Source organism: Ipomoea nil, unplaced genomic scaffold (assembly GCF_001879475.1).
Source record: "Ipomoea nil cultivar Tokyo-kokei standard unplaced genomic scaffold, Asagao_1.1 scaffold1407, whole genome shotgun sequence".
In the NCBI taxonomy this organism is placed as follows: domain Eukaryota; kingdom Viridiplantae; phylum Streptophyta; class Magnoliopsida; order Solanales; family Convolvulaceae; genus Ipomoea; species Ipomoea nil.
This window is the reverse complement of record NW_017617835.1, coordinates 90,351-116,721: the sequence shown is the minus strand read 5'-3', so window position 1 is coordinate 116,721 and position 26,371 is coordinate 90,351. Positions and strand designations below refer to the sequence as shown.

Genomic DNA, 26,371 nt, shown 5'->3' with positions numbered 1-26,371 from the left:
TATTTGTGCTGAAATTATTTCTTGACCTCTCAAATAATTTTAAATAACACCTCATATTCAATTATTTACTATTTTCATACAAATAACGTAAAATTCTATAGTGCTGACGTTGTGTGCCTATATTACCATTCAAAATATAATATAAATTGATATCATGTCAAATATTGATTAAATACTTTATGGCAGTAAAACTAATTGCAAATTATAAGAATTATTATTACACGGAGTACAATAATTGTTTTTATTACATTGAATACAATAATTAAAGAGTGTAATTGTATTTTTTTAAAATTTAAAAATTTAATTAATTTTTCAAGTAAAATTTAGAAGTTTATTTGATCCTTTTAATGATAAAAATTACTCCAAATTTAAATATGCGCCCCTTTTTTAGGTGTAAAAGATTAAGTCAAACAACTAAAAGTTAATCCCAAAGCTATTGAATTAAACAAGGCAAACATTATTATTATTATTATTATTATTACTAATATATTTTAATAAATTTGAAACGAAATAGAGAATGAACTTGATAAAGTCATTTAAAATCTCAATCTATTGTTTCATCACTACCAAAATACCAATATACTGTACAAATGAAAAAAAAAAAAACAAAAAAAAAAAAAAAAAAAAAAAAAAACTATATGAAAGAAAGACAAATATAATGTCACTCCAAGCTACAGGCCAGGACACATTAAAGAAAAACAACAGAAATCAACTCCAAGGTACATTTTTGCACCCCAAAAAAAAAAAAAAAAACCTCGGGCACAAGTGTTTTATATGCCTTTTTTTTTTTTTCTTTTTTTGAGAAATATACAGTCCTAGTTCCCGGGAGTAACCGACGCGTTCAAGCGCAGTTGTCCTCCTTGGTTTCCGAGTTCTCAGAAGCAACCTTCAATGCTCTTCTCCTGTTCTGAATTTGGTTGACATACTCGGCGACTATGACTTGAAACTTGGGGGCGAGCTTACTGGTCGAAGATATATTCAGGCCAGCCTTCTTCAAAGCCCGGGTTGCATATTTGTCCGCCTTCTCTAGATGGGGACTGCAGAGACAAGGAACCATGGATCTCAAAACTGGCTTCCCACACAGTATGGGCCCTGTTGGAGAACTGCAAACAAATAGCACACAAATATTGTTAACAACTCAAATTCCTAATAGCTAATATATCTCCACAATCACGTTTCTGCACAAAACATGCACGCACCATTCTAAATTACGTAAATATAGTTCTTCCAAAAGAAAAACTCAAAACATAAGATGACCAGTAAGACTTCATTTATCAAGAAAAGACACCTCTCATATACATGTGAAGTTCTTTTTGTATACACACAAAATAGATAATTTTGGTTAGACCATGAGGTGTCATGAGCAGACCCTAACAGTAGGAGGCACCTTTAAGCACATACCATACTCAAAGAAATGTTATGCTGTGCAACATGGTGCACACGGTTGCAAAAACGACGTCGTATTGATGTCCGACTTTTAAAAAAAAAAAAAAAAAAATCAGTTTCGATTGCCGTTAACGGCGTTATGTTGTGCATAATTTGAACTATATAGTTCATTCATTCTGGATATATAGTTCATTCATTCTGGATATACAGTTCAAATTATGCACAACATAACGCTGTTAACGGCAATCGAAACTGATTTTTTTTTAAAAGTTGGATGCGTCGTTTTTAATCAAAACGACGCTGTTTTTGCAACCGTGTACACCATTGTTGCACGGCATAATTTGCGATACTCAAACTAATCCCCATTGGCCCATTCGCACCGGGCCGGCTCAATTAAGGGGCAGAGTGCTGGCCAAATTGGTTTTTTTCCATACGAGAAGGGGTTTGAACTCCCGATCTCTCTTAAGGGATGAGAGTGCACGGCCACTCACGCCAACCAAGCTGGTTCACAAAATATATAATTTATGAAATCAAAAAAAGGCCTAACCTTTTGATCGCATAACTGCAAGGCTTGTAGAGCTTCTGCCTGGGGTCTGATAGGATATGCATATGACAGAACCTTGTCAAAGCCATGGCTTTCGACTTGCAATTACATACCCCGCACTTATTGCTACCATTGTTACTGATAAGAGTATTGCAGTTTGGGTTCTCCCCAGTTCCCAGGGCAGAATCAACATGGTTTGCGTTGGATATGTTATTCTCTTCGCTGTCTTCTTCAAAAGGGCTTTTTCCATACTCCCAATAGTAATCTCTGTACTTGAGCTTCACCTCCTCCATCAAAGCCCAGTAGTAGTCCCGATATATCCGTGAAAGCTGCTTGATTCGACGAGAGCGTCGCCGCAAAACCTCCATCCGATGCAAGACTTTGGATCGAGCCAGAACCACATCTTCCTCACGCCCATCAATTAAAATTGGCGGGGAGGTGGAAGAAGAGATGGCATTTCGGGCCAAGGAATTGTTCAGTATAGAAATTGGCTCGGGCATGTTGAAATCCAGAGAGGAGATATGTGGGTTATTTGCTCTGCTATAATTAATGGGAATTTTCAGTTCAATTTTCGGGTTGAAGTCATGATAGGGATTTGAACTGTGGGGAGCAGCAACAGTGATATAGGAGGGGGCTGCCGAAGTGGTTTCGGACAATACCTTAACCGCTTACAAAAATTGGCCTATTTTCTGAGCAGTAAAAGGAAAAAAAAAAAACAAAAAACAAAAATGACAAAGCTTTTAGCTCAATATCTAAGAACATAAAAATAAGAGCAATCTAGAAAATCAAGGGACTATAAGGCAGCTGTTTTGCTCCTATAGTTAAGTGCAAAATTCACAACCCTAGTACCATTAATCTGAGTACTGTCTATTCAATCCGTTAAGCATGAAAATTAACCCTCCCAAATTCAAACTATTTATTCTTATATGAAATAATAAACTGGACGGTTAAAAACAATAGCTTTTAGCAAACAATCTAATAGGAAACCCTCCAAGATTTTATTTCTAACTTAATTAGGTAATTCTTCCATTTCTAATTGAAATAGGGTACACTCTATATCCTTTACTTACTATTAATCCTTTTAAGTCAAAAGGATTGCCACTTTATGCATAAGGTTAAGTACATCTAATCTCCCCTATGATAAATTCTAGTCACTCAAATGAGGGTGTGTATTAATTTTTAATATATTTTTTAATACACAGCAGAAGAAATGTTGTGAAGCACATTAACAATTAATTATCTTAGTTGGTTCCATAAATATTATTGCCATCTTCATAAAGTTTGACTAATCTCTAAAGCAACTCCGTTTAGACAATTTTCATGGAAATATTAGTAAAATTCGCATAACCAGTTGAGGAGATGATTTAGCATTCTTATTACATGATTTTTTCTAAAAGCTTCTACATTTTTTAATACACTAATAAAGTGTCAAGTTGTGAATGATTAATGTTGATCGGGAGCTAGGCATACATCTATGGGTCTAGATATCCTATGCCATTAATTAAAAAAGGGAAGTTTTTTTCTTGAATACACAACTAAAAATGGAACATTTTGCAATACATATTAGGATTAATCAAGCAGATCAAGCTCAAGGTCCAAATATCACATGAAATTAACCCAAAATAAAAATAAAACTTACAAACTCAAACTCATGAATGACCCCCCAATCCCCATTTACATTATTATGTACAAGCAAAGAAATGGACATTGACAGCTAAACTAATAAACACTGAAAAAATAAGGGCAACGTCATCCAATAAAGTGAAACATAAGCATAATCAGAGCAAAGCATACCATATATCAAAGCAAAAAGGATGGACAACCAAACTTGATTCTGTACATTCTATAGAAAGAATGTAACTTTCCAAATTGCTACACATTCTATAGAAAGAAAATGAATGGACCAAGCATCTCATCAGTTAAACATTCCATATTCAAAGAAAACACACTTTTCCAGCCATTAACTTATTCAGCTCTTATTTTGGGTAATCAAGTCTTCTCGATTCAATTGAAGAAGTTAAGATCCAGCCTTTTGCATGCTAAATATAGAGATAAGAAATCAAACTCTTCTCTATTATGAACCAATCTACATACAAGAAAGCACTCATGATTCTTTAAAATTTATTTACAAGGTAATATCTGTTCTATACTTTCTCAATCTTTTTCAGCCCAAAGAATCAATGCCCCACCACCGGGTTCAATCCTGTGACCATCCATTTGGAATGGTAACAATGCCATCACACTACATAGTAGTTCTATATAATCATTTCAGAAAATACCAAACATTCACATCCCGTTCTTGTCCGGTCAAGATTCATCCATTTTTGGAACCAGTACCGGAAGTTCTGGTTCTAACTAAACACACATACACAAATATTTTTGACCTCTGCTACACTTGTATTATTAACAGACTCCAATAGAGGTATAAACAATTTATAGCAAAACATCAGATATCTTAAACACACCATGGCTCTTGTTTTTCAAGAAACTCACTTAATAATGCTAAAATCTTCCTGCAGTTTTTCAGCAACCAAACACAAATATTTCGACTAAAGTTATGAAACTCCAGATCTACTTGCATCAAGTCCAAAAACTGAAAACAAAACCCCTAAAGATAAATTGGAGTAAAGATATCAAACAAATATAAATAAATAAGAACTTCAGAAAGATCAAATTTTTTTCCCCCTTTTCCCCAAAACTTGATAGATGAAGCAAAGCAACCAAGGGAACCTACTCATTTCTCCAAACACAGGCAAGACCTCAAAGAAAACGAGCAAATCAATAGCTGTAAATGCTAAGTATAGGGAGTGACCTGTGACCCCTAACAGAAGGCGAGGTGAGCTTGTGACTCTCGTGAGCTTCTACTCCTCGCTGCAGTAGAGACGCCTGCGGCTGCTCAACACGACCGCCGATAACAGCCCTCCTTCAGTTTATTATTATTTTCTTTTGAAAGACTCTTTTTTTTTTTTTGAATATGTGGGACAGTGGCCCTGTTTGGTAAAATATAGGCTAATTTTAGGTTTTTGATCACTATTAATTGTTTGATTTAGTTAAAATATCAATATAAGTGTTTTGTTAGTTAGCTCTTTGCAACTTTAAAATGCTAAAATTTAAAAAATTATTTTTAGCAACTTTTTCAATTAACTTTTTTAGAAAAGAAATTATATCAAACAACTATCAGCTAATTACCAAACACTTTTCTACAACATTTAATGTTATCAATTAATTATACCCTCTAATTATCACAATCAACTAACCGTTATCACCTAACAATCATTTATCAAACAGGGCCAGTGGGACTGTGGGAGGCATTTTTTTGAGAAATGAAAGATTAAGTTAAAAGGTAGGGTTTGAGCCTTTGAGGCTTTGGTTGGTAAAACGGGTTTAACTCAACATGTTTAGTAAAAAAAATATAGAATTAATTTTATAATTATTGTAAAAAATTAAGACCCAGAGTTATATTATCTACTATACTAATAAGAGCCCAAGAGAGTTAGGCCTATAATGGGTAGAAAAAATGGCGGTTAAATTTTTTAATCAAATGAATGGTTCAGATTGATCAGATTTTAATTTTTCCAAGATTTCCTAATTTATCCTTAATGAATATGATTTTCCGTTAAATATTATTTTTTCCGTTAATTTCTGTTAGTTCACCATTAACTTACTCATTGATTTCAATAAGAAAGGTCTTAGGTTCGAACCTCATCCCAATCAAAGTTGACATAATTAGTACTCTATTTTACTCTTATTAAATTAAAAATACTCCGTAATAATTTAGTAGCTACAACAAAAAATAATACATATGCATTCTTTAATTTAGAATTATGTGTCTACAATGTCTTTATTCAAAAAAAAATTATTCATTATCTATAAATTAAAGGGAAAAGAGTCAAATAGGCCCTCAAACTTTCCACGAGAAGTCAATTAAGCCCTTAAACTTTCAAAAGTTGCAATTACACACGAACTTTTAATTTTAGTGCATGGAGACCCAATTACCGGAAAACCACCTATACCTCCCGGTAAAATCCTTCATGAATGCTGACTGGACACCATCTTTAACAATTTGACTTGCCAGTCAACCAAAAAAAACTGAAACAAAAGTAAAATAAATAAACGAAACGAAAACACGGCGTCGATTCCCCAGCGCCTCCGCCTTCACTATTTTCTTCTTCATTTGGGAAAAGATCGTGTAGCAACTAATAATGCGAACCAGTTACATATGTCGAAGGCAATAACAAACTGCCACTCAGCTTGACTCTTCCACCCTCATCTTCCAAAACTAAATAATCATCCGAGTGCACAAAATTGTGACTCTGTGCAAGCGGTGTAGCAGATCTCTGTCCACCAGAATTTGAGTTATTAGTGGTTTTCAATTATGAAGTAACTTAATTCTAAAATTTGGCAAAACAGAGAATTGTAGATAAAGACGGAAAAGATGGGCAAGCCCTTCGCCGTTGACGCCGACATCCTCAGAGATCCCCCTTCCCTCAAAGGAAGTTTCAGCCCTGAGTTCGAGTGTTTCCTCAAAGGTCAATACGATTTCTTGAAATTCAATTCTGGCAGAATTTACAACACATGCAGAGCACTGGAAGGCCCTTTTCTTGAACTTCTTTTCCAGAGAAAAAATTAGTGGGAAGAAGAAACAATAGGTCCCTGAACCTTTCAACCTTGTCCACGTCATTAATGGTGCCTCCAAAAGCACCCACCATTCTACCAACAGCGCCACAAAATTCAAGCTTAGCTAGACAACCAAACAAAAAAACTCTGTCATATTCGTTTCATTCGGAACCACCACCCACAAATTCGAGAAATCGCCACCGGTTTGGAGAGGAGCGAGCATAACTTTGTTTGGGTTCTTAGGGGCGCCGATAAAGAATATATTTTCTCCAAAGAACATAAGAAAAAAGAGATTCCAAGAGGGTTCGAGAGAATGCTAAAAAAGGGGATTGATGGTGAGAGATTGAGCCCCGCAACTAGAGGTCTGGGTATCACTGTTTTTTTTTTTTTTTTTTTGGTTGAGTGGCAAGGAATATGGTGGCCAGTCAGCATCCAGGGAGGATTTTACCGGGAGTTGCAGGTGATTTCCCGGTAATTGGGTCTCCATGCACTAAAATTAAAAGTTCATGCATGTAATTGTAACTTTTGAATGTTTAGGGGCTTAATTGACTCCTGGCTAAAAGTTCGAGGGCTTATTTGACCCTTTTCCCTAAATTAAGTAACAGAAATAATTTCATTAGTTATATTGTATTTATTTTTCTCCAATATAAAAAATCTTTACATTCAAATTCATCAATTGATTATATTCGCTACATTGTCCCTACAATGCTTTATTTAAAAAAAAATTTATTCATTATCAATAAATTAATTAAGAGAAATAATTTTATTAGTTATATTGTCTTTATATTTCTCAAATTTAAAAATTCTTTACATTCAAATTCATCAATTGATTATATTCACTACATTGTCTATTATCTTTTTTTGTGCACTATTTTTTAATTAAAGATAAAGTTATAATACAAAATAATGTTATATATTTATTTACCAAGTATTTTATTAATACAATGAAAAAATTAAAAAAAAAAAATTAATAAAGCCAATCATATTAACTACTTTGAGGGATTTGTTGACAAGGAGAGTATTCAAATCACACAAAAAATTGAAGTGAGAACTACCTCGCAATGTCCTTGTTTGACACTCGGCAGTTAGCGGTTAGCGTTAGCGGATTATATTAGCGAATTTGACCAGCGAATTATATCAATGGTTGGTAAAAATATATTTGAAAAAAATAATTGTTTAGATTAACTTGTAAAATGAGCTAAGGGTATAATAATAATAATAATAATAATAATAATAATAATAATAGTAATAATAGTAATAATAATAATAATAATAATAATAATAATAATAATAATAATAATAGTTTTAAAAAATAAAAAATAAAAAAATATATAATTAAGTCAATCATATTAATTACTTGGGGGATTTATTGACAACAAGAATATTCAAATCACACAACAAATTGAAGTAGAAAACTATCTCGCAATGTCTTTGTTTGGCAATCATCAATTAGCTCTTCAATATTAGTGTATATTTAATATTTTATGCCCTAATTTTTATTTACTCTCCCTTATGTCCCGTATTTGGTTTCAACCATACCTATACAATTATTTTATTGACAATTATAATCAATCTTGACTATATTATCTTGCATTTGTAAACTTAGAATTACATATTTAAATACGCAAATTCAACATTTAATTATCTATGCATGAACAATTCCAATATAATCTTGTCTTGATATACTTTAAAGTACTTATTTTTTTTAAAAAAAAAAAACATTGGGCATTATCCCAATCGCGCAATGCGCGTAAAAAACTAGTAATTATTATAAATTTGAAAATTTAGTAACTGTAACATCATATTATAAATTTGAAAATTTAGTAACGGTAAAATTATAACTTTTGATTTTTCAATATGAAGGGTATGTGTTCACGTTTTTTTATAGATGATATGCTATCACTTGAACTATCACTACCACTATCACCACAAATATCAACACCACCGGCGCCACCATCAGTCCATTACCATATTATTATTATTATTATGATGATGATGATGATGGTGATGATGATGATGATGATGATTATTATTATTATCATTATTATCATTATTATCATTATTATTATTATTATTATTATTATTATTATTTTCTATGCGCGATGCACACAACTCGGTGTCCAATATTAGTATTTTATATTAAATTTTTAGATTTATTTAGATTTTAGATACTTATATTATTGTATAATAATAATAATAATAATAATAATAATAATAATAACTATTTTTTTATAAATGTGATATTTAATACAATTGAAGAAGATAATAAAATATATGGTGGATGTATGTGTATGATAATAATAGTTGAAAAAGATGATTGAAATTATAACGATGGAAGTATTTTTAACCAAAATATCGTATAATTTAATAATGACGCTATTACTAACCAGTCATTATATCATCGATAAAGATCCACCTTGCAAGATGGATTATTAATATAAAATACTTTTTTAACATATTAAAAATACATTTTAATAAATTAAATGTTTATTTTAAAAAAATATATTATTTATATACTAAAAATTTATTACTGAGTATTATTATTTTTGAGTTCTACAGACTCTATTATTATAATATAATATTTGTTCAATACATATTTTTAAAAATCTATTGAACCACAAAGAATTAATGCCTAAACTGAAATTCGTATACTACAGACTAATCTCCGTCCCTATTATCAACACATTAAGTAGTAGAGGACTGACAAAATAATTGACTCTATTTATAACTTTATGCTTAAGAGACGATGTGCTGAACCACATGTCAATCATATTGATTAGTATACTAAATAATGAACTTTCAATACATTAAAAGTCAATATTTATTCATGATTTTCATTTTTCAATATAATTTGTCATTACTAACTGAGACGGACCGCCAAAAATCCGAAATCCAATAAACAGAAAGCGTTCTTTCTTCTTTTTCTTCATCATCATCATCTTCTTCTTCTTTACTTTTTACCTTCCATTTCGTACGTATACAGACACGTTTATTGCAATTCCTGTGTATAGGCTCGGGTTTATTGCTCAATTCAGCAACTTATAATACCGTATGGATATATGGGGGGAAGCAAAGGAGTTGTATCATTCACAATGGATGATGAAGTTTGAGGTAGCTTAGCTAGCTTGTGCATTTGCTGAATCAGAGAGGGAGTCGTCGTCATCGATCTTTGCCTCGGAGCTATGAGGATTTCGTTTATTCTTCTGCGATTGATTCTTCTACTGTTCCTCTTCTGCAATCATAACGGTAATCTTTCTCTGCTTTTGAATAATTTATTTCCTTTCTTTTTTAACTATTAGACTCTGTATGTTGATGGTCTGATGGAGTTGTTAAAGAAATAAAATAACTAATTATAGAACTTTTTTGGCTATTGTGGTGATTCTGTGAAGTTTGCTGCTGTTAAAGATCATGGAGGATGATAATTTATTGGATCATGAAGGGCCACAATTTTGCTTCAATATATTTGATTCTCCCTTTTCTCTACTAAAAGTTTTCTAGTTTTTAGGTTTTATTAATAGTTTCCCCCCCTCTATTTTGAATTCGAGTATGATTATACACTTGACTTTGCTCATTGTGAGCACACTAGCACAGTAATGAATGATTTTCAATCAAGTATTTACTCCATGTAAGGGTGCTGCGTAACTTCTGTCGGTTGGTTGATGACATATGCCTACTGAATTAGGAATACCATTGATTGATTTATCTATGTGCTGAAAGCTAGGTTTTATTTATTTTTTTTGAATGCTACTGACTCTATTACATTGTAGTATCTATTCAAACATACTTTCTCAACCTAATGAAGCACACAAAGTCAACAATGCCTCCACATAGGCTCGATCTCATGACTGCATGCCATCTGAGTACAAGGTGCTTTGCAGCTAGGTTTTATTTATTTATTTTAATAAGTATATAATTTAAAATAATAAACCTTATTTATTTTCCACAAAGAGTCTGCTGAAATAACTGGATTTAAATTTGAAAAGCCTTTTACAGGAGAACTTCTTTCTTTGCTGATTATTGTGTTAACTCAATTATAGTGTCGGGACAAATGGCAAAAAATGTGATATTAGGACCTATAAATGGAAACTGCAGGAATTATTTTAGCTTATTGCTCTTTTGTGTATGCATTGATATCTCTAATATGCCTGATGGTCTCCTGGATAATCTCGTGGAGCTGTTCTTTTTATGTTTCCTTTTGTGTTTTTTGACACAAGGGCATTCGCTGCTTAATTTTCAGGTAAACTCAGTGTGAGAGCATTCACTGGAACTTATGGGATTAATTATGGAAGAATTGCAGATAACATCCCTTCACCGGATGAAGTTGCTAAACTCCTAAGAGCAGCAAAGATAAAAAATGTTAGGATTTATGATGCAGATCACAGTGTCATTAAGGCATTTAGAGGAACTGGGCTTGAGTTAGTGGTTGGACTTTCAAATGGAAATGTAAAAGATATGAGTGCTAATGCAGATCATGCACTGAATTGGGTAAAGGATAATGTGAAGGCATTCCTTCCTGACACACACATTGTTGGGATTGCTGTGGGTAATGAAGTTTTGGCAGGGAGTGATTCTGAACTGTCAGCAGCTTTACTGAATGCTGTAAAAAATTTACATAATGCCACAAAAAATCTGGGAATTAGTGATGCTATTCAGATAACAACTGCACATTCACAAGCTGTTTTTGCAAATTCATTCCCTCCTTCCTCGTGTATTTTTAAAGAGGATGTTGCTCAACTCATGAAACCACTTTTAGAATTCTTCTCCCAGATAGGATCCCCTTTCTGTTTAAATGCTTACCCCTTCTTGGCGTACACATATGATTCAGACAAGATTGATATGAACTATGCTCTCTTTAACTCAAATAAGGGCATTTATGATGAGAAACCTGCTCTTCATTATGATAATTTGCTTGATGCTCAGATTGATGCAGCATATGCAGCTTTGGAAGATGCTGGATTTAGAAAAATGGAAGTTGTAGTTACAGAAACAGGATGGGCTTCACATGGTGGGCAGAATGAACCTGCTGCTACAGTAGATAATGCTAGGACATACAATTACAATTTGCGGAAAAGACTTGCAAAGAAGAAGGGAACTCCATTGAGGCCAAAAACAGCGCTGAAGGTGTATGTTTTTGCACTTTTTAATGAGGATTTGAAGCAAGGCCAATTGTCTGAGAAGAACTATGGATTATTCAAACCTGATGGGAGGATCTCTTATGATATTGGTTTTTCAGGACTAAAAGATTCATCTGCAACATCCTCTATTTTGACTTTGAAGGTATTGGGCTTATCTTTCCTTTGAAATACTTGATGTGATTATGCCATCCCTCATTTCACAAGGTTAAAGGTAACTTTTGCTTGCATGTTTCTAAAAGAGGGAAAAAACCTAGATGTCATGAAGAGACCCCAATGTGTCTTGCAGAGGACTTACTAATCATAATTAAAAATTAAAAATAGCTAGAAACTGTTAGAGAAAAGAACAATGATGTATTTTTATTGACTAGAAACTGAAATAAAGAAACAGGAAGTCCTAAGACTTTCCCCAACAAGAGTTTTAGGCTCTTGCCCCAGCTACTAAAGCTTAAAGACTAAGGGTAAAGTTTGGATCGTTTACTCTCATCTAGAGGTTCTAATTTATAGTGCTAGGGAATAAATAATTATAGAAAGGAGATGATTATGCCTTTGATTTTATTCTTGTCAAATCTCTTGAGTTAAGTCTTTCCTTATGTATTCTGATTTGCCTGATTTTCTTGAATTTCTTCATTCCTTTTTCTGAGTAAACTATCTCTTATTTTGGGTGCTTATCAGAAACTGATGGTAACTTTTATTCCATGATTCCGTGTGCCACTGTGCTGTATCAACTACAATGATTTATTTGCCCTGGATAGAAGGAGAGAAAAAGAGATAGGAAGATATTGCAGAGAAAACAAGGTTTTCAAGTTTAAGTGTTTCTTGTCTTGTCTGATAACTGAAAGTTAGTTTGTGGGGAAGTACTGAAGTAAGTTTTGAAGTTTTTGTTTGGTACATGTTGGGTCACGTGATTGTCTGTTGGATTTGCTTGCAAGGGTGAAGTTTCACCCACCTTTATGCTTAAATCAGAGCATGCTAGCTTCTGAGTTGAAGGAAGGGGTAAAGATGAAATAAGAAGAGACATGTTTGTTCTATTTCATGTTTGCAAATATGATGGCAACTATATTCTAATCATAAGTCACAAGTATTGAATAAATGGCACTGATTGTAAAGCTATAAAACTAACTGTACTTGCTGTTTAGGAAATCCCTAGGGGGTTTGTGGTTTACCTTCCATTAACTAATTCTTGTTGATATTCATAAAAAAAACCTTGAAGAGATTTATAAGCTCTTGTTTCATTGCATCTTGTATTATGAACTTATCTGTTGCCAAATACACAACATTGCAGGGAATCATAGTTCAAGGTTCCTATTTCTGGGCGTTCGCAATTTGGGTGTTACTTTTGCTTTAGCCTTCATGGTTATGAAGCCAGTTTTGATCCTATTCTACTTCTATACTAGTATACTCTCTGAATACCAAATCATATCTACGGTATTCATCTGCGTCTACTCCAATTTTCCAATTTTCTTTTCTCCACTTTTTCATTGTCTGTCCTCGTTCTTTAAATTGGAGAAATATACAAGGAACATATTTTTTGTTTTCTGTTTTCTTTACTCCAGTTTGAATTTCTCTTGTAAGCACACTTTCAATATTATGCAGAGATACATTTGTCGTAGTTAGTTAGCTATAGAAGCTGCTGGTTGTTTTGTTTTTAATTACTTCAGCAATATAAGCTTCGTGTTCAAATGAAATACTCTTTTTTCTTTTTTGCACTTTTGTTACCTTTATTCACCCTTTGCATATAATCTTAGCCTTTTCTTGATTATTTTATAATAATCATATAATACAATCACCTTTAAAGTATCCAATGTTTATTTATCTATTTAAATATGTTTTCTTATTTTGCTTGACTTATTCCTTTATCTTAATCAACTCATTTTCATACTTAAGTGTTTAAAATTCTAATTAATTTATTATATTACACAAAATATTGTAATTTTATTGAGGGAAAATGCACATTAATAATAATAATAATAATAATAATAATAATAATAAATTCTCAAAATTCAAATAAAAACACTAAACTAGTATAAGAAAGAAATTTGTGCCATAGTAGGTCACGGTTCATTTATGTGAGCCACAATAGTGAACACAACAAGAGTGACAGCAGAGAAAAAATGAAAGAAATTTGGACCAGATTGATTCAACAATATCAACAAAGCTTTTAAATTGATTGTAAATTAAACCCTTAAGATTTTGTCTAGGTCAACCAAAATGTATGTCCAAAGATGCCAAAAATTGCTGACTCTTCTTTTCTCAAAAAGTTGAATCCTCAATTCTAAGGACTCCCCACACCTCGGTCTGACAGAACATTTGAGAGAGTGTAAATCACGGTCTTTCCTAAAAGGTTGAATCCTCAACTCTAAGGACTCCTCACACCTCGGTCTGACAGAACATTTGAGAGAGTGTAAATCACGGTAACTCAATGGTTCAACAGATAGGGCCAAATGTCGGTGCGCACAAGGAATCTGCCCACTTTGGACATAATTTCTACATTGCCGCCGCCGAGGTTCGAACATTGGCCTCTGCTCCCAAATATTACCTACTGAACTATTGAGCTAAGCCCGTGCGGGCAAATGTATGTCCAAAGATGCCAAAAATTGCTGACTCAATAATAGTTATGGTGTGTACATTAATCCTTAAATATACACCACGATTTTTCATAATATTTGCTCAAAATAAATAAATAAGCACACCCATCAGATATATATACAAAGAAACAAATCAGTGTGGGGATGGGTGGGCAAGAAAATGAGAAATCACAGCCTTCCACATGACCTTCATGTGTACAATCAACTTCTAGAGGGCTTCATATATCTTCTCTTTTTAAATTTTCTTGGCTCGGTGTTGTCAACTTTTTAGTTATCGAGATATATGTGTGTAAGGAAAAAAAGTAATTATCATTACATTAATCTTGTAATTATAACACTACAATCATTTAAAATTAAAGACTAATAATCAATAAAGGATAAATAATTTGACATTATCAAACATTGTAATTACAAACAATATATATATATATATATATATATATATATATATATATATATATATATATATATTTTTTTTTTTTTAGCTCTATCAGTCAAAAGACCAGTTTCGCAACAAAGATAAAAAATTAGATAACGACATTTGTAAATCAATTAAAAGACGAATTTTATATTAACTACTGATCTTGAAGGATAAAAAATGTATTATTCTCAAAATTAAATCACTTAAACAGTAAAACTTTATCTCAGTTGTTATTGGTCCTGATAAAGTGTGTGAAGAGACATTTCTTTATTTATTCTATATAACCCATGGAATAGAATTTATACAAGTCGCATCCACATATCACATATGCCAAGACTGGATAAGCATGGACATAAAATAATGTAATATATATATATATGCTATTCCAATAAAATCACTCTAAATTGACATTATTTGAATTTTTTTTTAAAATTCATTAATTACTGATAAATTGGTTTATAACAAGTTAAATTAAAATAATAAATTGTTAAGAAGTGAGTGAGTTAATCAGTTAATGGCATCATCACTTTTAAATAATTTGTGTGATTTTTTATTTTTTATTTTTAGAAAGAAAATTTCAACAGTCTTCCCATCCCTATAAAAAAAATCATTTATTAAAAAAATAAAATTCCATAATGTCATATTCAATGAATGGTATAGAGTAATTTCTCATGAAATCAATGTCATTTTCTGTTGTTAATTTCTCCTTTGTTTTCTTCCCCAGATACAATGAGTAAGACGAACATTCAAATCAAACAAATCAAAACCGAAACCGATTCATTTGGACCAATTCAAATTGAAATTTAAAAATAAATATATTAATTTGAGCCATAATTCAATTCGAAATAAATTTTAGATATCCATAGCCCTAGATCTTCTCCCAAAAGGTGAATCCCCAATTTTAAGGGTCCTCCACACCTCAGCCCGACAGAGCGTTTGGAAGAGATAAATCACAGTGACTCAATGACTCAACATATAAGGCCAAATATATACGCGAATGTTGAATTCTCCCGACTAATATCACCCGTAAAAATGAGTATTAATCCTGCCAATCTATCCAGGTTTATTAACGGCTTGAAAATATGTACTAAAAAAAAAATAAAATTCCAGACATTGATTAACTTATATAGATGAATGAGATTAATTCATATTTTTTTTAGAGGAAGCATTGTGTGTGTGTGTGTGTGTATATATATATATATATATATATATATATATATATATAAATAGATCTCTCTTGCCAACTACGATGTAGTGTGATGACATCTCGATTACTATTTTAAATGGATGGTCATAGGTCAAATCTTGGTGGTGGGAACTTAAATTTTGTGGCCTGAAAATATTTGAGAAAATATATAATTAATATTGTAAATAATTATAAGTATTAAAAAAAAAAAAAAAAAAAAACAGATCTCTCTTAATGATAAAACTAAGGTGGAAATAATTTGTTGATTTTCATTTGTAGCCTTTTGATACCGGGGCTTGCTTTATTATCACCTCATCAGCAACTCATTAATCAAAATATGGACACTTTCTTCTTCCTAAAATAATAAATAATAAATAAAAAGTTAAAGAAGGATGTTGACCAATAATGAATTGATTTTTTTTTTCAATTTCTTACTTTTAATTTTTTTTTTTAATTTGTATGAATTGACCTTTTATAAAGTAAGGATATTTTTTTTCATTAATCCGCTTGTCTAACTTTCCTAGAAATCATACTCAATAATTGCGTTCCTAAAGTCCTTCGAGTTTTTATAATGGTAAATCATAATTAAAAAAAAAAAAAAAACAATTGTACATGATGTATGATATCTTCGCCATTATAAGACTAATCCAGATTCAACTCTAGTCATGCATATAGAACTTGACTTTTACTTAAAGAAAAATCAGGCTCGAATTCTTTAACATGAAACACAAAAGACAAATTTCTGACTTTATCTTCACATTAAATATAATTATTTTAATCATCGTTTTACCTTTTTATTTTTAAATTAATTTTTTTAGTATTTGTAGTAGCCAAGTAGTTTGTCCACCGTCCTTATGCATCAATGTAGTTGTATTGTTGTTTAGGAGAGCGGTAGGGTACAAACTATCAAAATCTTTATATATAGAACAATATAAATTTCTTTAAATAATTAGCTTAGTTTTGAATTTTTATTACTAATTATGATTATAAATTTATACATAGTAGGTGATGTATTGGGGATTATTTATGCTTTACCATCTGAATTGCTAAATGAACTTATGTGTGACTTAGTGGAAGAGACCCATTCATCTTAACCAAACGTCAAGCTCAAATTTAATACTTTTTGACTCATTGAGTTGCTCGCAAGCCTCCCCTCCCACGCGCGCATACACAGAAAGGTTAAGATCAAGCTCTATTTGAGTTAATTGAACCGAGTTCATCAAGTTTTATTTTTTTTGAAACACTCATGATTCTTTACACAACCTCCACTACCGAGGTCCGATCCCGTGACCATCTATTTAGACTGGTAACAGAAGTGTCATCAAACTAAATAGTAGTACGTTGGCCGAGTTCAAGCTTTATAATTAAACAAAAAAAAAAAAAATACACATACACATATTTATATTTCAAACTTGAGCTCAATTCGAATTAATCAAACCAAGTTTGAGCCTTATAAAAAATTAGCAAGTCAAACTACTCAAGTCTAAATTTTAAGCTTGATCGAGCTCAAGTCTACCTGCTAGGTTCGAGCTTAGCTTATATTGTTTACACTCCTAATATTCAATCTTTACAATCAACACTTTGAGAGAAGGAAAGAATTCAGAGTTTCTTTTCAGAGAGAATTCATGTTAGTTAGGATCACAAGTATGATCGAAACTTGGGTTCAATCAAAACTTGAGTTCGAAATGAATTATAAGATTAAAATTTTAAAAAGTATAGATTTTATCATCGTTTCAAATTTAATACTATTGTCTTTAAGTTTTTTTTTTTTTTTTAATAATAAGTATTTTTAATAAATAAATAATTAAGTTCACTTGAAAAAGAAGAAGAAGAAGAATCAAAATTTAACACGTTATTTAAATAATCCTAATAATAGGAACATTGCCTTTTGTTTAATTTGGGAAAGTACAAATTATATGAGCATATTCCTTAAAAAGTTTTTCTTCCTGTAAAATGTGGCCCAACGTAAACAAAAGTTAATTCACCTTTGAAATTAAAGCAAGCTTTAGATTACCTAAAAAGTAAACTATACAACAACAACAACAACAACAACAACAATAATAATAATAATAATAATAATAATAATAATAATAGGATGGTGTTTATTTTTATCTTTATTAAATAAAATATCGTCATATAATCATATATTATGTATGTCTTTAGTTCGATAATTGTTTTACATCATTGTCACTCTTCTTTGAAATAACCATTAAAGTCTTATCATAACTAAATACTGATTGAATTATGTGAGAACATTATTATATTATGGTTGTGTTTTTAATGAATTTTTGCATATATTTGGTATCAACTAATTCAAATTTAGTTAGCATTGAACTTTTCCAACATCTATTACTATGCTCCTACTTAATATTATCAAAGTTTAAAGTTACTAATTTAGTTATTATATATGAAGGGAGAGAGTGAGAGACACACACGTAACACACAATATATGCATTGTCTCAATTCATTCATCATTCATTTTTTGTTTGAAAGCCAAAACGATCAGATTGCATTAGCCACCAAGGGCTGAATAAAAGTAGGAGGAAAATCCCTCCATACTGAACGACCTGCTAACGCAAACAAATGTTTAGACAGGGCATGAGCCACCTGATTGGACTCTCTGTTAACAAACGAGACACTAGTTCCTGGCATAGCATTAATTAAACGAATACATGACAATAACACTAAACCGAAATAATTACGAAACGAACCAACATTCTTCAAATTCGAGACCAAAACTGATGAATCCGTGTAAAGGCTTCCACCTGAAAACCCATTGTCCTTCAACCAAGAAAGGGCTTCGCATAATGCCATAACTTCCGCCAAGGGGGATCATAAGGACATGCTAACGGGCCATTAGCCGCTGCCACATAAGTGGAGACGGCATTGTACACAACAAAACCAAACATTCATCATTCATTTAGTTATTTAATTTGTTTTACATCATTGTCAACCTTCCTATAACTTAATATAACAATGAAAATCTCCCATGATTGATATATTCAACCCCTACAAAGGCTACTCACAAGAAAACATATGCTAGGTCCCAAAATTAGCTGGTTGAATAGATAGAACATAATTATCGTACCTAAAAATTACGAATTCGATAATAGCTAATATTATCTCCTGTGTTGTTTGCGCTCGAAAGTCATGAATAAAATTCAATTCCTAACAACACCATCTCCTGTGGATAGTAGAGTTTATCAACGAATCAACTTTGTATAGTCGTTGAACATTGAAACCACTAATAATTAGTGCCTTTAAAATAATACTCCGTAATATGTTAAGAACGATAAATTATATTCACAATCATTTTATTAAATTAAAATTATGTTAGATTTAAGTTCTTATAAGTTTTATTTTGTTAAAGATAGATATGAAATGCACAGATCTATTGGACGTGCAAGTTATACAAATGCAGATCACTTTTCTATTTTTTTTTTTCCTCTCAAAATTATGCCAAAAAACTCATTTATAAAACAACAGTGTCCATTCTCTTTCCTCTCTCTGCCCTCCCCCCTTTCTCCTCTTACAAAAAAAGAACTTTGACAAAAATTATAAAATAAAAACACCAATAATGATACTCTTATTCACATTATAATCTTATTTTTAAACAAGTCAAATTCCTTTAATTTTACTGGAGACATCACTTTAGGTGTTAATTAAGTGTTGAAATGAGTTAATGAGCATGGAAGTGGGCATATATATGATCGAGGACATGTCAAAGTTGGCCAACTACACATTCGATCAAAGTGCGACATGGTCCAACACTGTAGCCTTTACAATAAGGACAAGTGTCCTCCTCGACTTTAATTTTGACCATTATGCCATTCCCATTTCCCAATATAATTGGGATAGAATCAGATTCAACTAACCCGCCCTAACTGTTCCAATCAGATGCTGTTCAACTGCCTTTTCCCAACTCACTTTTCATCTCCACTATATTTTCCCAACTATATAACATACTTAATATAAACTAATTTATTCAACTACTTTAAGAGTTTAAGCTTCAATTTCCGTACAGTTTGGTTCCAATCAACAAATTAAACCAACCCTGTCTTACTGCTAGTATGCCTACTGTACGTATCGCTGTATATATAAATATATGCATCGTATAGTATTTTATATGATGTACAAAATTTTAAATTGAGTAACGTGGGTTACAAATTTCACTAGCTTCAGAATTCAACATGTTCTACATGTAGATAGATGTACTAATCGAAGTGGTGTCTAATCTTGTTTTTCAATTTTTTTTTTTTTTTTTTTTTTAGCATACTAAAAAAGTTAATAATTCTATATGAGTTAATACCCAAAATCGTCATCGACTATAATGGTTTTTCTCAATTTCGTCCTAAACGACTTTGGTGACCTAATATCGTCCCAGACTTTTGTGTTTCGCTCAATTTAGTCCTCCATTTGTTATTCCATCAAATTGGTGTTAAATAAAGGGACAATTCAGTAATGTCAATATTGATCTCTCTTTACTTTCAACTTGTGAAGTGCGAAATTCCTTTTTCTTGTACGAATTACACCCAGAATTACTCCCAGACATGCAAATCAAATTTTATATTCGCAGTTTTAGGAGTAATTCTGGAAGTAATTCATAAAAAAAAGGGATTTCGCAGTTCACATGTCTATGAGTAAAGATATGTCAATATTAAAATTACTGAATTGTCTATTTATTTAACACCAAATGGACAGAATAACAAATGAGGGACTAAATTGAGCAAAAACACAAAAGTCTGGGACTAAATTGAGCGAAACACAAAAGTCTGGGACGATATTAGGTCACCAAAGTCGTTTAGGACGAAGTTGAGAAAAACCACTATAGTCGAGGACGATTTTGGGTATTAACTCAATTCTATATTGAGTTGATACCCAAAATGGTCTTCCACTATATTAATTTTTCTCAATTTCGTCCTAAACAACTTTGGTGACCTAATGTAGTCCCAGACTTTTGTGTTTTTACTCAATTTAGTCATCCATTTGTTATTCCGTCCATTTGCTGTTAAATAAAGAGATAATTCAGTAATCTCAATATTGACCTCTCTTTACTCTCAGCCCTACGAAGTGCGAAATGTCTCTTTCTTTTATGAATTACTCCCAGAATTATACGCAGACCTGCGAATCAATTTATATTCGCAGGTTTGGGAGTATTCGTATAAGAAAGATGGATTTCACACTTCGTAGGTTTATGAGTAAAGAGATTCCAATATTGAAATTACTGAATTGTCCATCTATTTAACACCAAATGGACAGAATAACAAATGGAGGACTAAATTGAGTAAAAACACAAAAATCTAAGACTACATTAAGTTACCAAAATCGTTTAGAACGAAATTGAGAAAAACCATTATAGTCAATGGCCATTTTTAATATTAACTCATTCTATATTCTACGAAGCTAGAAATGACTATCCTTCTGTAAAATGAATAACTAATTCCTAAAAGATATACTTCTAAGAATAGAAATCAAATTAAACAATAAAATAAATCTACTAATACTCTCCGGATCAAAATCTAGCTAATCTCAATAATATTATTCTATTACTGACCTATTCGACCAACCAAACGTAACATAATTTCCTTATTAATTTCCAAGGCAAGCAATGAATTATTGATTTAATCGATTGGGCGGGAGTTGGTGAAGGGCTAAGTCGAACACCTTGTCTATATATATAAACAAAATTTCAAAAACATATAAATGTTTATATATATATAATTTGAAAACAATGAAATTTATAATTTTACAAAACAATCCCAACCATAAACTAGTACGAAACTAGCACAAAAAGATTTAATTTTTAGAAAATTAATCCAACCAAAACTTGGTACGAAACAAAAATTTATTTATACAAAGATAAATAAAACGAGAAAGGGTTTTATAATATGAGATTGTAAATCCAACAGAGAAGAATGATGAAATTCGAGTCGTGTGTAGTACACACTTTCATAAAAATCGATTCTTTACCTCCCGAGAGTGCTAGGAGTGTTGTAGCGTTAGTCTCATAGGATAAAACGGATTACGACTTAATGTTTGAGCACTCAAACAAAAGTCCAACGAACAAGAACAACAGGCGAGCACTTCTTCTTTTGCCGGATGTGTTGACAGAACTTTTCGTAAGAAAAATATTTGAGAGAGAGGGAGAGAACAAAACAAAATTTTGAGGTTCTCAAATCAACAGCTAAACGCAGTTTAAAGTTGTCAGGCTCATTTTGGGATTTGATTTGCACTTGGTAAGCTTTCTGTCGACTTTTCAGGCTCATTTTGGAATTTAATTTGCACCACCCTTTCGCATGAGAGAAAGCGTCTATGCTATACAATTCAAGCTCCTTCTAAAAAGCTCTATGCATATAATGGTGCAAACTCACTTCCCAAACCAATGCGGGACAAGTGTTTTTTACAAGTCTTTCCACATTCATTTTTTAACTCGAATGGGTCTACTTTGAAAATCAATTTCTCATTCACCCTGATGTAGTATATACGAATATTATCAGCTACGAGATATGGTTCTAGGGTCGGTTCCGGGCTCGGACCCCTTGCCTAGTCTACTTGTTGGTTTAAGTGTTAGAGCTCGGAGTACTTGACGGTGGGTCGAAGGCTCCTGATGAGCTAAGAGCTAGCGCTTAGAAGTAGCCCAAAAGTCCCCCTCTCAGTAATAAATGCGGTATTTATAGCTTAGAGGAGGGAACAAGTTATGGTTTCCCAGCATGGATGGCATGTGGAACCCATGCACAGGCTCCGGTGGAGGCCAAATGGGTCTTGTACAGATGCCTTGATAATGTTTCTAAGGGTAAGGCGTCCTGTTGTTGGGTCCAGATCAGTAGTTCGGCCCCGACCTAGATAGGTCGGGTAGCTGGTGATTGTTGGGGCGCCCGCGTATACGCGATTATAGGAGCTCGGCAGTTGAGAGGGTTGGGTAGAATGAGAGAAACGGTTTGTACAAGTTGGACCATGCTCACCTCACGTAGGGGGTCCCGCACCAACCATCGTACTGCGTGACTACCGAGAAATAATACACATCAAATTCATTGTCCGTTTTGAGTGTACAATATATCAATTTATTCATCTCACTAGAAAAAGTGTGAATCTACTTTGATCCGACCCAAATCGAAAATAAACCACACATATATTTATACCACAAAATCATGACTTACATGCCATTTTATGCTAAAATTTCAAATAATTATAGCTTCTAGCATAATTATATGCTATTAATCCTAACAGGCAACACAATCTAACCCCTAATCTAATTATTAAATATCCACAACTCCACAAGTCCTCATATTTAGACCAAACACCACTCCAAACAACTCCAACATCTTCTAATTTCTAACTAAATTTCCCAGGAAAGTCTAAGAAAACATATTCAACGCGGTTTATTTAACCGACGACCAAAACCACCCAGAGACTTCCATTTAGGCCACCAGCCATCCAGCACAGTCCAAACACTTAGATATATAAAAGCTAAGGAACACAGTAGACTCTATAAATACATACACAATAATTATCTCCAAACGCCTCTCAATTCTTGGCTTTTTCCATAACCAAAAAGCAAACAGGGGAGCTCTGAGAACACTATCCCTAGCTAGCTATGGCTACGAGGATCAAATTCGCCGCGTTTGTTGTACTCTTAGCCGCCGTCTTGGCGACGACGTTGCCTGAGACAACTAACGCCGCCGTTCATGTCGTCGGCGACGCCACGGGATGGACTGTGCCTCCCAGCACTTCCACCTACGCCACCTGGGCCTCCGGAAAGACCATTAAAGTCGGTGACACTTTAGGTAAATAATATATATATATATATATATATATATATATATATATATATATATATATATATATATATATATATATATATATATATATATATATATATATATATATATATATATATATATAAATGGTTTTCCCTTTTTGTTAATTGAGTTTTAAATTTTAAACATCTCTTTGCTCTTTTGTGATCATTAATTTTTAGTTTTGTACTGTAGTTTCTATAGAAACCTTGATATCTAGCTAGACCATATAGAGACCATGATTTTATTTTTTATTTTTTATTTTTTTTTTATGCATTAAAAGGTTACAGATTGAACTTATGAACCTCGGATTGCAGATTAGTGCTGCTAAAGTTTGTGTCAAATTATTTATTTGTAAAATAATAATTTTTTTGACTTTTAATTCCTCCATATTTCAATATTCAAGATCATAAGACTCAAGAGTCAAGACGTATGATATTATTAATTTTGTAAAAAGAAGATTATAAATAATATTTCATGGTTATTGCGCTATAAAGTTTGAAAGTTGTATGGAAATTAGTTTTGGGATTTTTTTTTTTTTTTTTTTTTGTGTGTATCTCAGTATGACGTGTAATCGGTTAATGGAAGTTTTTAAAGGTTTAACCGTTAAGCGAACTAAATTTCGTATTTACCAATTAATCAAACTGAAATACAATTAACCCAAGTTTTTTAAGTTAAAGTTCTAAATTTTTAAAATAATACCTATAATAATAAATCCATAAGAAAATATATAAACACAATACCATAACAACACTACAAACATAAAAGCACAAGTTATAAAGTCCAAACATCCACACACACACACACACACACACACACACACATATATATATATATATATATATATATATATATATATATATAATTTTGAGTAACCATTCGTTTAATTTGGTTATTCGATAATTTCAAACCAAATTAAATGTTAACCGAAATTTTACAAATCTTTTAACTATAACCAAACAGAAGTTTTTCGACTAAAGAACGATTAACCGAAATTTACACACCTCTATATCTCAGCGTTTCTACGGTCGAATACAGTGATGTTAAATTCTTAAGATATAGGAAATTTTTTGATTTGTTGTTCCGTGTCAATTATATATTGTGTGCTTGAGTTGGTATTTAGAATTTGAAATAAGAGTGTAAATGTGATAGGTAAAAATGTAAAATGTGTTATTTAGCTTTACTTTTTATGAGTTTATAGAAAAGTAGTCCGCATTATTTATGCCAAAGATGATTAATTTCTAAATGTTCTATTTTTGTATTTTGGGACAGTGTTCAACTTTCCTAGTGGGGTACATGATGTGGCTAAGGTAACAAAGAGCGCATATGATAATTGCAACACTACAAGTCCGATTTCACTTTTTACAGTCGGACCAGCCAATGTGACTCTGAATTCCAGTGGAGAAGAATACTTCATTTGCACCTTTGGTCAGCATTGCCCATTGGGCCAAAAACTTGCTATCAATGTTTCTGCTGCCTCCCCACCTCCCTCTCCTACTCCTGCCCCTACTCCCCGCCCGACCCCGACCCCAACCCCGACCCCGACACCAACTCCAAAACCAAGCCCGACCCCGGCACCTACCCCGAAGCCAAGCCCGGGGCCGTCTCCGTCCTCGACTCCAACTCCAACTCCAAGTTCAAGCCCAAGTCCTTCATCACCTGGGCCTTCAGGTCAGGCACCGTCTTCTCCTACCCCTAGTGGAGGTACCCCTGGAGGTCCACCGGCACCAGTACCGGCGGCCAACACTCCCGGGGGAACACCCACGGCGCCGCCACCGCCTAGCTCTGCTCCCACAGCTAGTGTTGTTGCCACTTCTCTTGTTGTGGCCATGTCAATTGCCATTGGTGTTATCGTGTGCTAAATAATTTGTAGTCCGGTATAGAGAATTTTGTGTACGTGTTAGTGATGTCATTATTGAGTTTGTACTTTATTAGTTACACAGACAGACAGTTCATGCGTGCACAGTCATCTTTGTTTTTATTATTACTTTGATTGGCTAGTGAGAGAGCTACTGATTGTTGTTTGTTGATCAATAAAAGGTGTTATGTTTTCAATTTTGATTAGAATTTCTGCTAATTTAATTGCCATCTATTTTTTTTTAGAAAACATGTGATCAGGTGCAGGTGAGAAGGCTTTAATCACCATTCACCACATTGAAAACAACTAATTAACACATATAAGTAAAATAAGTAATTGAAAACAATTAAACATGTATATAAGTAAAAAATAGGAGTATAAAATTATATTTATAGTGAAAAGTCAAGTGTTCGGGAAGATAGAGATAACTTATAGAGGTAGAGAAAACAACTATGAGCTCAACATCAACATATCTCATGCCTAAGTTGAGTACAAAATTGAATAGAGATAGCAACATTATTGTTTTTTTTTTTAAAAAAAAAATTTGGTACGTCTGAGGGACTCAAAGATCTTAGATTAGTAAATTCTTCAAGTGACAAAACCTTTGGCATCCTTCTCCAACAAACCCTTAATTATCTCTGGGGGGTTGCTTCAGAATTATCGTTCCCAGTCCATAAATTGATCAAAGACTGGTCAAATAATCAACGCATTGATTCCCTTCTCGAAGAACATGGACAAAATCAATGTCCTGAATCTGATTCATAATGAATCTGCAGTCCGTGATCAATGTGTCAGCTTCTGGCCTAGACTCGCTCTCTTTCCTAATGGCTTGGAGGACAGACA

The 26,371-nt window shown here is 32.6% G+C and overlaps 3 protein-coding genes across 5 annotated transcripts; 2 read left to right on the top strand and 1 right to left on the bottom strand.

Annotated features, from left to right (window-relative positions):
- Nucleotides 1-688: 688 nt before the first annotated feature.
- Nucleotides 689-4,885, bottom strand: LOC109186539 (INO80 complex subunit D-like). 2 transcript variants are annotated; one of them, XM_019336560.1, is made up of 3 exons: nt 4,743-4,885; nt 1,934-2,619; nt 689-1,103 (listed from the first exon to the last, which is right to left on the bottom strand). In XM_019336560.1, exons 2-3 carry the CDS (start codon nt 2,428-2,430, stop codon nt 842-844), a joined length of 759 nt encoding a protein of 252 aa, XP_019192105.1. In that variant the 5' UTR covers nt 2,431-2,619; nt 4,743-4,885; the 3' UTR covers nt 689-841. The 2 variants fall into 2 exon arrangements, with proteins under 2 accessions (XP_019192105.1, XP_019192107.1); XM_019336562.1 differs by lacking the exon at nt 4,743-4,885 and having other exon boundaries at nt 1,934-2,470; nt 2,590-2,627.
- Nucleotides 4,886-9,421: 4,536 nt separating this feature from the next.
- LOC109186536 (glucan endo-1,3-beta-glucosidase 11-like) lies at nt 9,422-13,385 on the top strand. Of its 2 annotated transcripts, none has more exons than XM_019336558.1 (3): nt 9,422-9,793; nt 10,785-11,824; nt 12,355-12,947. In XM_019336558.1, the coding sequence occupies exons 1-3, from the start codon at nt 9,730-9,732 to the stop codon at nt 12,379-12,381; spliced, it is 1,131 nt and encodes a 376-aa protein (XP_019192103.1). In that variant the 5' UTR covers nt 9,422-9,729; the 3' UTR covers nt 12,382-12,947. The 2 variants fall into 2 exon arrangements, with proteins under 2 accessions (XP_019192103.1, XP_019192102.1); XM_019336557.1 differs by lacking the exon at nt 12,355-12,947 and adding an exon at nt 12,965-13,385 and having other exon boundaries at nt 9,423-9,793.
- A 9,786-nt stretch (nt 13,386-23,171) lies between these two features.
- LOC109186873 (blue copper protein-like) lies at nt 23,172-25,729 on the top strand. Its single transcript, XM_019337053.1, has 2 exons — nt 23,172-23,658; nt 24,943-25,729. Exons 1-2 carry the CDS (start codon nt 23,469-23,471, stop codon nt 25,530-25,532), a joined length of 780 nt encoding a protein of 259 aa, XP_019192598.1. The 5' UTR covers nt 23,172-23,468; the 3' UTR covers nt 25,533-25,729.
- The last annotated feature ends 642 nt before the right edge of the window (nt 25,730-26,371 follow it).

Excerpts from the sequence above, each read along its gene's own strand:
- LOC109186539 (XM_019336560.1), bottom strand. The coding sequence starts at position 2,430 with ATGCCCGAGCCAATTTCTATACTGAACAATTCCTTGGCCCGAAATGCC. Across the intron at positions 1,104-1,933 it reads TGCAGTTATGCGATCAAAAG|TTCTCCAACAGGGCCCATAC; the intron begins GTTAGGCCTTTT and ends ATTTGTTTGCAG.
- LOC109186536 (XM_019336557.1), top strand. The coding sequence starts at position 9,730 with ATGAGGATTTCGTTTATTCTTCTGCGATTGATTCTTCTACTGTTCCTC. Across the intron at positions 9,794-10,784 it reads CCTCTTCTGCAATCATAACG|GTAAACTCAGTGTGAGAGCA; the intron begins GTAATCTTTCTC and ends CTTAATTTTCAG. Across the intron at positions 11,825-12,964 it reads CCTCTATTTTGACTTTGAAG|GGAATCATAGTTCAAGGTTC; the intron begins GTATTGGGCTTA and ends ACAACATTGCAG.
- LOC109186873 (XM_019337053.1), top strand. The coding sequence starts at position 23,469 with ATGGCTACGAGGATCAAATTCGCCGCGTTTGTTGTACTCTTAGCCGCC. Across the intron at positions 23,659-24,942 it reads TAAAGTCGGTGACACTTTAG|TGTTCAACTTTCCTAGTGGG; the intron begins GTAAATAATATA and ends ATTTTGGGACAG.